The 13,457-nt window shown below is 37.6% G+C and overlaps 1 protein-coding gene across 1 annotated transcript in view; it reads left to right on the top strand.

Moving 5' to 3' along the window:
• SCG5 (secretogranin V) overlaps positions 1-13,457 on the top strand; it is a 31,005-nt gene that overhangs the window by 12,904 nt on the left and 4,644 nt on the right. Inside the window, exons 3-5 of the mRNA XM_054068958.1 lie at positions 3,118-3,267; positions 6,168-6,280; positions 11,774-11,827. Of these exons, the coding sequence (XP_053924933.1) occupies positions 3,118-3,267; positions 6,168-6,280; positions 11,774-11,827 (317 nt within the window). The remainder of the gene's footprint in view (positions 1-3,117; positions 3,268-6,167; positions 6,281-11,773; positions 11,828-13,457) is intronic.

The following is a 13,457-nucleotide window of genomic DNA, read 5'->3' as shown; positions in this document are numbered from 1 at the left end:
AGAAATCGTGCACATGAAAGGGAGCAAATTGTTTTGGAGGGCTGGTTTTTTTGCTAGTATGTGGCACACACAAGCCAGCTCATGAAGTAAGGAGATACGGGAAAAACATAGATTGTCTAGCGCATCCTTTCTCAGTATAAAGATGCTGTCTGTACTATTCTTCTGAAGCTCTGATAGTTCAATTTCAAATAATTTAATAATGGTGTTTTGCATGCTTCCCTTGGATAGGAAATTACTAAAAGTACCTCGATATTTAGTGGTCCTGACTTTTTCTTTCTGTCTCTGCCTCAAAGTTCAAGAAACTCGTCTTGTGCTCTCTTTGTAGCTGACTGTATGTTTGTATCACAGTAGTTTGACTTGGTAGCTGCAGTGTATTTAATTCTAATATGTTTCTTCAAATCAGTGACATTACAATACCTAAACTAATGCATCTTGTGAATTACTGTACATAATACCCATATTTGGTATATTCATAGCATTTCATTTTTATTATTGCAGTCTTTACTGAGCACACTATTTATCAGAGTTTATAAGGAATGAGCTTTGCTAATGCTATAAATCACTCAAGTGTGCTAAATTATGGCAACAGAGCAGGTGCTATTGTCTCCAGCTCTTTTGGAAAAAAAAAAGAAGGAAAAACCTTTAAACGATTCTGGACATTTATACCTAAAGGAAGCAATCCTTTATATTAATATAAAAAGATATAAAAGGATTGTTTTGTATTCAGTCAAGGGAATTCTTGGCAGCTGGTTTAAACTTACATGTATATATAGCACACTGGAGCCTGCTAAGTACCTCTGTTTTCTTTATGGATGGAGCTTCGGTGCCAAGAGGTCTGCACCACATACAAGCATAGATGTGCTTCAATCTGATGGATTGTCCCATAGTGAACCACATTGTATACAGGATGTTCAAACACGTATTGATTATGTGGTTCTGTAGTTTACAGCGGAATCATAACCTGATGCTTTTAAGTACATATATGTAATCAATCTTCATGTGAAGGAGCTCAGTACAAAAGAAATATTTTACGCTATGCATTAGATGTTAGATTAAATGACATTAAATATATATTTTACATTTCTTAACCTCATCACCATAGCAGTATTGTGAATCTGTGCGGTTCTTACAAGCATTGTCTTTCTGCTGCCTATGCTCTGTAAATGTGTAATAAAGTTCATACCGTGTATAGCAGTATTGTGGTTTTAGTACCAGGTCTCATGGTCAGATACAAGGGAAGTCCTCGTGTAACACAGATGCAAATCTTTTATAGGGCTACTTTTATGTTTGTTACATATCTGCAAAACTTTCCTTCAGCATTGCAGTACAGCATAAGAAACCTGTACTTGAGGGGGAAAATGAGAATGTCGATCAGATTTTAGTCAGTCATGCAAGTAAAATTGAAATACACACGCTTATAGACTAACTTGCCGACTGGTACTGTAATGCCAGCCTCCAAATGATTATTTTCAGAATAGAGACAATTTCACTCAACTGTTGCTTCTAAATGTAGAAGTGAGTAAAAAATTTGTTAAGACTGCCTTATGTTATTAATTTTTGAAAGTGATTATGTCAGCGTACAATGCCTAGCTGTGTAAAAGGTGAGTTTGGCTAGTAGTATTTTTTTTAGTAAGTTGGGACAGGAGTGCTTGAATTATTCTTCTGGATCCGCTTTTCCTTTTAGAAGCTTTATTCCAATCTTTTGGATCTATGAAAACTACAGAAATTGAAAATAAGACTGGGGATAATATGATGATTGTGCTATTTACCTGAACAGTTGTATCTGTGTTCACTCTTTAATTCACATTTTCCAGTCATTCAATTTCCTTTCCCTCTCATTAATCGTTAGTGGAATTTGTATGTTGACTGTATGTTGATATCCTTCATCGTATAAGGTTTTAAAAAAATGCTGCTCAGCTGTCACACAACCATCGTGGTACTCAATAACTACATGAGATGTTGCTGCAATGTGTGTGGTGGCTGTCTCATGGCAGGGAAAAAGGGCATGCTTGAAGCTAAGTTTTTATTTGTCTGCAATTCAAAATGATACTGTACAGTACAATTTAGGAAACTCGGTAAGCAGCTAGGTTTTAGCCTATAGATACCAGTTGGACAGTAAAGCTTGCAGGAGAGATCTGCAGCAGTTAAAAATGTAGAGAGGAGTATAGAGAGAATGGCCTGAACTTGGTTTCCGGACCTTTAGTGGAAGACCCTACTTGGGCAAAGCGCCCAAGCTGAGGTGCCTGGAAGAAGGCTGTAGTATACCACTTTTGTGAGCGTTTACTCAAGATCAGAAAGCCCATCGATGTGTCTTCCACTGCTGAGTTTTAAAATCTTCTGTACACTGCTGTTGTAACCCTGTAGTGATGGTGTTCCGAGTCTCACAGGGTTCATATAAAAGCCTGCATCTAGAACTAATCTATTAAGTAAAGGTGTAAAAGTCACTGAATGTGATGCTTTATACCGTAATGACTACTGTGTAGGTGTACAAATGTAAGAATTCCCATCGACAGTATGGACTTGTAATCACCTTTCGTCTTTACTGCAGGGAACTCAAATTTGCATTTAAGAAATGATTTGATTTAAAAGTAAATTTCCTAGCTGTGTACAACCAAATTTGCTATAATATCTTGGGTGGCCTCACGTGACTCGATTCATTAATGTATTTCTAGGCTGTGCAAATAATATTGTTTCTTTCTTCAGTGTCATGATGCTGTCTTATCATTTCTTCTTCAGTTATTGGTCGCTACAGTGAACAATATCAGTGACTGAAGATGATTGTGCAGTAAATATATTAAGTTCCATTACTGTCTTATGTTTCTTTTTCTTTTCATTTTCTCACATATTTTTTTAGATAGTTAAGGAGAAAAAGAACTCCAAAAATAATAATAAGTGGCTGACTTATGTTTCCTAGTTTTGTTTTTCATTACCCAAGTTATCTGATTAAGGTCACGGGTTTATGTTTCTAAAAGAGATGTTTGAAATCTAAACTTGGATCTATCTCTATAACAACTATATATATGTATTTTAAGTCTAAGTATGGAGTACTTGAAGCAACTAAAGCACTTGCATTTTTAATCTTGTAAAAAGGTAGTGTGTGTAAATTGTCTTTGCTAGGTGGTGCACATGAAGGTCTCCAGCATTTGGGTCCTTATGGCAATATCCCAAACATCGTGGCTGAGCTGACAGGAGATAATGTACCAAAGGATTTCAGTGAAGATCAAGGATATCCTGACCCTCCAAATCCGTGCCCTATTGGAAAAACAGGTAATTCTGCTGTAGCCTTTGCACCTCTATCTTCACTCTACATCTTTCAGTCTTTCAAGACTGCATTGGGCAGTAGGACACTTGATCAGTAATGTGTGTTTTCTCTTATTCTCTACCCCAGGGGGAACTGTTGAGCAACTGTGTGGGTTTGATGACTTTTTTTTAATATGTGTGCTTTCTGTCTTGCTATATGACTACTAGACAAGGTCAGGTGGAAAATATCATCTTGACCTTGGAGCAGAAGACTGAGATTTATGATAGTGTCTTGTGCCTGAGGGAGTTCATTTTTAGGCTGGTTCCTGAAAAAAAGTTATCATTCTATACAGATGAGATTTACCCTTATTTTAGAGACTTTCATTGTGCCAAGAGGAATGAAACTGTCTGCCCTGATCTCCAACCCAGACCATGAGTCAATATTTAAGATACCTTGGCTCTAATCCATGTGGCTTTATAGCTCACTGAGGGTGCATCTGTGCCAAGAAATGGAGAACTACATGGATGTACCCCAGTGCATTGCACGCAGACTCACTCTGGCAGAGGAGCAGCGCAGCCCTGGAGTGCCAGAGGACTACGGTACCCAAGTACGTCCCTTAGTTTGCAGCTACACATATGTCAAGCCATGTGGGTGCCTAGTCCTAAAGGATCTCTAGAACAGCACTGTATATGCATGATACAGACATATCCTAAGGAACTGATCCTTTTCCTCTTATTTGCACGAAGGAATGACTTCCAGGACTGAAAGTACTAGTAAAACATCCATTGGCTGCCTTGGGAGCTGAAACTAGGAATGAGCACTCTTTTTCTCTCGTTTTGTATTTGTGAGCCGAGAGAGCCGTTCAAAATCTTTCCTGTTTAGTCTTCTTTGATGTTATTTGGATAATGCAAAACACTTGTCTGTATTCTTATTAAAAGTGCTTTATCTTAGAACTCATGAAAAGTTTTGCAAACCGTTTTTACATTTCATTCAAAAATACAACAAAATTTTGAATAGTTTTCTATTACTATTTCTATACTCGTTTCTGTTTCTGTTTTTTATGATGATGATGCATTTGTCTTCTCTGAAATATCTGATTTTCCATTTTGTTCAATATAGCTGTCTGACAGGTTGCAAATGATGGTTTTAGGTTTTCTCACATGCAAAGATACACATACAGACTTTTTATCTTCAGTGCTTGCCCGTCAGACTTCTGTTAGTGATTAGATAAATAAATTTAAAACTTGGCATCTAGAGAAATACCTTTGAGAATCCCTTCAATTTTTCTTTCTCAGGTGAAATAAAAGTTGTTAGCTAAGCTAATCCTGTCAGATCTGAGCAGAGGGGGAGTTCTTGGGGAACTGCTGCTTGCTCAGATAAATGGCTCTGTCATAGGTACACTGTGAGTGAAGATAGTATCTACTAGGATTAGAGTAAAATGTTTTTCAGAGCCTTAAATGGAAATTCAAGTGGTGACTGTATTATGCATACAAATTACCAGAGGCCTTCCTCAATCAGGTCTGTGGATTTGATTAATGGAAAACAATTTTTCCAGTCACTGTCTACATATGCACATTCCACAGAGGGAATACATAAGCCTGGAGCACTTGAGCTTTGAAGACTTTTGGTTTAGCAGTTGCAGAGGGCACACACATGTCCAATTGCCTTTTGTGTTTTCTTCCAAAAAACAGATGTTCTGATAACCGTGTTTCTGTTGTCCCCTGCTTCTCTCTCTCGAGATGCCCCTGTCCCTGCTGAGACTGAAATAATTTCTACGTGATTGTAGTTAACATCAATATTATATTGAATTACTTAGCCAATATGGTTAGTTTTCCCTTGTTTCCTATTGGTAACTATTTTTTTCCCATTCTAAGGAGAAAAGAGAGAAAGCAGGATCTATTAGACTTAGAATAACCTCCTCAGGTCATTGAATCAACTCCATTCAAGTCAAGTCTTTGTTGTTTTTCTACATCTAATGGGAAAAAGATAGTAGATCTGTAAATCTTTTCCCGTGATGATCACACAAGGACAGAAGGGACAGTCCAGAAGTGCGTCATCTGGAGTGTCTGTGTCATGCCCTGGGTGATAGGATCTCCTTGGGTATGTCTGAGATGAACTTGGACTGCACACTCCCCGTGCTGACAAAGCAGAGGGAGCTCCAGGAACAGACTCCACACATAGAGCTACTTTAGGCTCAAGCTGCTGAATCTTTGTTTAATCTAAAGATGACTTACTTTGTTAAAAATCCACAAGCCGATTTTTAAAAGGGTGTCATCCTTGATGTGATACTGTCTGCAAAACTATCCGTTGTGATTAAAGGAGGTTTCTGGACTCATCAAGTTAGTTACCAATCTGCAAACATGTCTTCAGCATAAATCTTAACACCACACTGCTCTTTTTTTTGTGAGATCTTATGGTGCCTAAATGATTTTCAGCCATTTTGAATGAAGTAACAAATTGGAAATGGAGTTCCATGAAGAGCTACTCAGTGAAAGACATTCTATCTTTGCTCAAAGCATAATTTTAACATGAGCTTCATTGCCTAAAAAAGTTCTAGGACTTCCTGTGGGCATTTAAAAATAATGAGCAGATCCTTTCTGAATCAGGATAATGTGCATTTCTAGGAAAAATCACGCTCAATCACTAATGCAAAAGCAAAATAAAAAGGAGGGGAAGAGCTTGGAAAATAAATGTGTTTAGTTTTGAAGTTTCATTAATTTGTGGATTTTTTAAAAAAGTAATTAAATATATCCTGGCAATCTCCTTTGAAAGGAAAAAAAATACTGATATTTTCCAGTCTTTCAATTTTTTAATTTTTTTTTCTTAAACTGTGTAATTGCATTTAAGAGGTTTGTTCATTAGTGTGGCATGCGATGTGTGGTTCAAAGCTACTAAGCACTCAGTGCCTTCTAACATACTTTCGCAGTTGAAGACGGGTGTCTAGAAAACACCCCAGACACAGCAGAGTTTAGCAGGGATTACCAGCTGCATCAACGCCTTTTTGATCCAGAGCATGACTATCCCAACATGGGCAAGTGGGTGAGTATATGCTTCTTGCTTATTTTTGCTGCGTGTGAAACTGGGTGTTGTCTGCTGGATGAAGGTACTATGAAACCACAAGGAGAATGATGTGCTTACTCCTGGGAAAGTTACCGCTTCAAGGGAAACTTCTCGAAAAGGTGAACTTGTTAAAAATATAGAAATACTGCCTGTGATTGATGATAAGCCCGTAGAAATAGAAAGTAGGAAACCTTGTCTTATTATCTGTCCTAAAGCATGATGACTATGTATGTGCTTGATAAGTGCAACAAACCACACATCAAACTACAGCGAACACGTAGCCAAAATTAGTGCAGATTTTAGCACAAGATTTCAAAACATAACAGAGCCCTAAATTGAAAGATTATCCAGGTTCAGTGACTACTCGCCATTCATCTACTTAGATGCTAAAAAAAATCTCAGCATGAATGGAGTGCAGCAGTGCCTAAACAGTTTAAAAAATGTAGGTCCAGACAACTTGCTCTTAGGAATGTCGCTTAAGGGTTTTGGAGGACTTGATGCTGCTCCTCCTCTATTGAGATGCACTATATTGAATATCTATTTTACACATTATAAATGTGTAATGTGAATACAGCAAGCTAAACCAAGGGCAAAAATCTTGCTGTCAGTGTATAAGGACTTTAATAACTCCGACTAGACTATTTCTGCAGGCTAGAGGCTCCAAAGAGAGCTCTGCCACTTAATCTTAGATTACATCAGTTAAATGTCCAATCCCAAATCCATCTTCAGGCGCCAGTAAAACAAAAACAATGATCGTAATTTATGCTTCTAGAGCAAATAATGAAATCTCATTTTACATTGTTATAATACTTTATTCAAGATTGCCCTAACCCAGTGCTCTGTAAGCGTATATCGATAAATGGACATGTTTGGCAGCCACTTCTCCTGCTGTAATTGTGAGACAATGATTCATCGTTCATAATCAAACCAGTCTAAGATTTATAGTCTTAATTACTTATGTGAGTGCTAAATTTCTAGATAGAATCATGCCAGAAATTCAAATTTTGGAAGCTTTTGTTGCATTCTAAGTAATAACCATCAAAGGTTTTCATTTTAAAAACACCAGATGGTGGCCTTTCTTATTTATGCCAGATAATGCTGTTACGTTACTTATTATTCATAAGTAATTTACTTTCATAACACTATTTTGAAGACTATAAAAGCACTTCTGTAAATCTTTAGCCTATAGCAATATTTCAGAATCAAGCATAAATACTGTATTGTCATCAGCAACATATATACTTAATATATGGCAGGTAGTCATTAGCCAGTACCAGCCTTTTTTCATTTCTCCATCCATCACTATTAATTCAGGGGAAAAAACTGTTCACACATGGATTAAAAGAGACTGTTAGGTACTAAACAGTAATCATACCTAGATGCAGTGTAGCCAGCTCCAAATCTTTATAATTAGAAATGAAACAGCTGGTAGTGTTCTGCTGAAATTCAGGAGAATTGCCCCAGTTGCCTTCTCATTGTATATTACTGCACATTAAAAAGATAAATACAGTGGTATCTGGTTTTATGGCTGGTTTTGTTATTTTTGTCTCTCTGGAAACATAAGAGCAGAAAAGCACTCTAAAAATTAGCTGTTTGAGACTTTATAAAGGAGATAAGTAGATCAGATCTTCTAGTCACTTACTGTCACCTGGATTAGGTTGTAAATGTCTGACACACAGCTGACTGTGGGGTGCCCAGGATGTAACTTTAAGCATCCTCATCCTCCCCCGGCCCCCAGCCACCAAATTCCCCTCTGTCTGCCAGCAATTCCTTCCTCCTTCTCCTGTGGAAAAGCCTCTGACCAAATGCCCTAGGGCTGTAATGGCTGTGTGTTGGCAGACAGCATTTCCATGAGCGAGCTGTGAAGGCACTGGACTGTCACTACCATCTAAAGCCCTTGGAGCCCGTGTGTCTCCTGGACCTGTGCAAGCTGGCGTGTGCTCACAGCTCCTGGGAGAGCTTCTCCCCTGCCTTTTCCTGCGCACAGACCAGTTGAAGCACTGTAGCAGTTCCCACCGGCTTGTGCTTTCGGGAAGCCAGCCAGCGTTCCTTAGTGTAACCACAGTAAACCTCCAATTACATTAGCAGGTAAGAAAAAACATTTTTTTTTTTATTCAGGAACGAATAATAGGAAAGAAACAGGTTGGTTGGTTTGTTTTGGTAGAATACTCTCATGCTTGCAAAGCTGTGGGACCTCTGCAGTACACTGAGGATAGCAGACAGGTTTTATGAGGGTAAAACAAGTCTAGAAGCCGTTTCATACAGCAGAGTGTAGGATTCTGTGTAGATGCTGAATATTATGTGTAAATACTGCCGATATGAAGACACAAATCATGATAAAAGTATATTAGGTTAGAAGAGGGAAGAAAGAGGAAAATGTTTCCTCTCTTTGGGACAACTATCCATATAGCAATATGCTGATCTGTGGGAAGTCTCAGCAACAGATTCTTTAATAGGGTGAGATACGCATCTTACGCTCTCCTCTCCAGCACTGAAGACCCTATTTTTTCTTCTTATGTGGAAAACAGAGGATAGTGGGAATAGTAAGATGAGGGACCTTTCAAAGTTTCTGCCTTAGAATGTAACTATAGTTTCTAAGGTTTCTGGGGTTTTTTTTCCCCCCTCAGTTCAGACTTTTCCTTCCAGGAGACAGGTCATGGCCATTTGCGCCTGCCTTTTCTGACTCTTGCAACTCGGCTCTTCAGATGATATGAAGAAGTGTTGTTGGCATCTAGAAAAGTTTGCATGAAGACAGTTACTAAATGCAGTTTACAATACAAATCTGAAGAACGCTTATACGTGAGTTGTATATTTATTGAAACCCAAAGTGTTAACCGCTGCCATGTGTAGGGGTTAAAAAGAGGAGGGAAGTTCAGTGGTGTTTTCTTACACCAGATTCAGTACAAACAGAAAACCAAAAGCAACTGTTTTTCAACAACATTTCTGTTTACTGAAGCAATGGAGAGCATTTCACTCTTCAGGGTAGAAATAATGCCAGTTTTGCTTATCAGCCACAGTGGAAGGATCCAAGGACAGTATAAAGAAACACAAATGGGAAGCAGGGGATAGAAACATGTGACTCTTTGTTAAAGAAGTTGCCATCTCCAGAAACTTCGATCCTGAAGCTAGTCCCTCATAAAATGTCATTTTATTCCACCTTCAGTTATAATGAGCATTATAATAATGAACATTAAGTGCATCTTTCTTTGCCAACTGACATTTTTAAATATCTGTATGGCGATGGTGATTATTAGGATGGGTTATTATAGGCTTGGTCTCCCTCTTCAGTTTCAGGCAGTAAATACAGATTGGTTAATTCACTGTAATATGCTTATGTAACAGAAATTGTCATGCCTGATATTCCTGATAAGGTTGTAAATTGACTGAAAGAAAAGCCCTCCCCAAAAGGTGCGACCTTGCTAATGCAGTTTCCCTTTCAGTTTTGTTTAATAATTGTAAAGGTCTACACTACGGAGCTGCTGATTATTACTGACTTAAACAAATTGCAGTGAAGTCTGGAAGATCCAAGGGTGAATCTCTCTGGCATTAGTTTGTTGTAAGCATTTTAACTTCTGAGCTTTTTCCACCCAAATCCCAACATTTAGTACCCAAATTCAGCTGGCTGGGAGGGTGCAAAGAAAGCTCCAGGAGTGAAGGGAAAATAGCAATTCACATGCAGCGCATCTCTGTATGAGGTGTACCTACAACTGGAGAAACTTTGTGCCTTCATTCCTAACAACTCTTAGGTGAGGGACGAGAATGGTGAGCACTTCACAGGTAGATTTTTGTTGCTGATGAGCTTGGGCCCTTACACTGTGCAACGCATTTTCAGGATTGCTATTACCATACAAGCACACTCAGCTCATGCTGCATAACCTCATTTACTTTGCACTCCACATTATGCTTAAGTAGTAGTTATGGTCTGAAAACATTCCCAAACAGACTAAACAAAATACGATCTTCCTCAGCAGGAACAGTTCAATTATAAAACTTTTTCTGGAGTGACAGAAATGTTAGCTCCAGTACTCATGAAATTCTTTTTATTTCAGAAACACTATTTTTCCTCTTGTGAAAAGTATGAGGTCAAATAGTTTACAAAGAGAAGCTTCACTGGTGCTTTGTTTCCTAAAGAGAATAATCTACGTATCCGTGGGTTTCTTAAAATGTTAAATTTACGTTTTCCCAAAGTGAGTTTGCATAAATGACTAGCCAAGAATGTCTCCCTTGGCCAACTTCATCTCTATTCCCTTTTGGCATAGCTCAGACAAAATAACTGAGGTTGGGCAAGAGATAGGCCTTGTGAATTTGGAGTTTAATGAACATGAGAATTACAAAACAGACAATTTTGGCAGATTTTTCAAGAACACTTGAAAATGTTTGTTTTTTCTCATATCAAGGCTGCAGAGAGGGTAGAAGTGTTTGCTGGATTTGTCTCGCACTAGAATTACACTTTCTATTTATATAATCAGTGTTAGGTCAGTTGTTTATAACAGAATTAATGGCCTTGTTTATACAGTGTTCTGCTTTTATACATGTAATTCTTCTCTCCTTCCATTTTCAGGTTAGGGTTTAGTTTTGTTTTTCTTCATAATACACAATTGAAACAAAATGTGTTGAGCATGTGTGTGTTATTCTAGACTTTATTAGAATTCACTACTTGTATGAAATGCAACAATATGTGGCTGCACTTATGTAAACTATGGGAAGAGGGGCTTTTTTAGTGTTGTTTTGGGTTTGGTTTTTTTTTTTCCTCATCATCATAACTTTCTCTTCTGCCAAGATGATTTTGGCAGTTTTTAAAAGGTTCGCCATTAAAAATGTTATAGACCAAATGGTTTTTAGAAACTTTATTGAGGGCACTTCTTAAACAAAGGAAGATTTGGCACTGTACTCCTGCAGAACTTTGCACTGAGAAGTGTTGATATTTGGAAGGGAATAAGCAAAGACAGCAAAACAGTAGGAATGACACTGACTGCCGTTTTTAAAAGGCATCAGAAAATCTCTTGTAAAGTGAGTAATTTTGCTTCTGTTCTTGTGTCACCTCAAATATGTAGAATTGTGTACCAGAGGCAGGATTCCTGCTTCCTCTCCCTCCCAATCTTATTTTTCTTTTTTTACTTCTGTGTGTCTTTCTTTTTTGAGTATGTATATATTTATACTATGTCTCACGTAATGGGGAAAATTCAGTCTATACGATTATACCAGCGTGTACTTAAAACACTTATTGCCTGAACAAGGACAATAATGTAATACAACATAGTGGAAAATAACTGGCTTTTTAATTGTTGATAAGACTGTCACTGTTCCTGAAGAACTGCACAATGTTAGCAGGAATATCGAAATACTTACTTGTGGTTTATCTTTCCCATAAAACCACATGCACCTCTAAACTGGCTAATACTTAACAGCAAAAGTAGTATTTTAAAAGAAGAGTGTAATGAATTTGATGGCTGTATTTTTTTCCCCTTCCAGAGCAAGAATTTGCTTTTTGAGAAGATTAATGGTGGTCCAAAAAGAAGAAAGAGGGTAACTATCAGAATACATTTATAGCCCCTGTATCATCTTGGGAGTTAATAAGAATTAAAATTGTACTGTTGAAATGAAGAATTAAGTCTAATGCAGCTGCATTACACCTAAGAAGGTATATATGGTATATACCATAAAATCAGGAAATCTCCGTGATAAATTGCTACAGCAAGCTCCAGACTGTCCACCGAGTATGAGATGTATTTCTCTAAATAGCTTGTTTCTTTCAGAAGGTGCATTTCATTGCAGAGCTTGAATTTAAAAACTTTGCATTATCTGTGTTTTCAAATTGATCTTATTTGCATAAAAGCATTTAAAATAATTGAAATGTCTTTAAAATGGAATTTTACAGTTCCTTACTAAAAAGATCCATAAAATTAATTGCCACTATCTATGCATGTGAATGTGTTTTTGAGTGTCAGAATGACAGTAGGACTGGTCCTTTAGCTGAGGTAATTTGATCCACTTGCATACTTAGATTTACCTCAGATTAAACTCCTGTCTTACTGTCCCACTTACTTGAAAGACAAAGATGAATGGATTCTCATCTTTCTGGCTCTGAAACGAGGAAGGTAATCCACATATCGTAGAGAACCTCTGCACAGTCCACCTTACTATCTTCTACCACTTTCTGGTAATGTGTTTTACCAAAAATGACTTTGCCATAGAGTAGCTTTTCAAAATATGACAGCGCAGTTTATATTGTAAATGAAGTAATTTGGTGTAAAATAACTGAAGTGTAAGAGAAGATCGTATTTATTTATTTATCTGACTCTTACACCTAAAGTTTTTCCTAGAAAGGGAGAAGATGAATTACCAATTCACACACTACTGGCAATAAAACACTTCAGCCATCAATTAATGATCTGTTTTGAGCCTGCTTACATCTGATTTTTGAGTTTGTTAGGAATGGCACTTCATGCTAAATTCATTATCATGTAAAGTCTGTTATTGTTTTGAGAGTAATACTATAATGATTACTAATGCTTTAAATGAACAATTCAGAATTTTCACTTTATCAACAGAAGGGTAAATTAGAGCTGTCAGCAGCATACTGTATTTTTCCAGAAACCAAAAAGCACACTAGAGTATCCTCCTGCTTTCTGTGGCCTCTGCCACTCCTCTGTGCCCTTCTGCACATAGAATTTAGGCAAGACATCTTATGGCAACAGATTGGTCTTTTGGGTCAGAATGTCCTGATTGTAGCTGAAAGCGCATCCGATGTAACTGCATGTACTGTGTGTTGTGTCTATATCATAACATAGCGTAACAGTCAGAGAGGCATTTCTGGAGTCTACAAAACTACAGATTCTAAGTATGTTTGTATATTCATATATTTATATGTCTGTGTATAAACACAGCTACAAGCACACATAACCAGTATATATAGTGAAGGTCTGTATGTGCCATCTGCTACTGTCTTATTTTTTGCAGCCTTTGCAGTGCAAGACATTGAAGCCTCCAATGACCTAGCAGTTCTCCCTTTTCTTTAATTTCTGTGCATGAGCATAGACTTGTCCAAAATCTTAACATCCCAAACATGACAGGACTGTTTCTGTAATCACTGAGCCACTTTGCTGTGGGCTCAGAGCACAGCTGTACAGAATTAAACATTTTTTAGTTAAATCAG

Source organism: Cuculus canorus, chromosome 5, assembly GCF_017976375.1.
Source record: "Cuculus canorus isolate bCucCan1 chromosome 5, bCucCan1.pri, whole genome shotgun sequence".
Lineage (NCBI taxonomy): Eukaryota > Metazoa > Chordata > Aves > Cuculiformes > Cuculidae > Cuculus > Cuculus canorus.
Note: the sequence above shows the minus strand (reverse complement) of the source record. Positions and strands in the feature narration are given on the sequence as shown.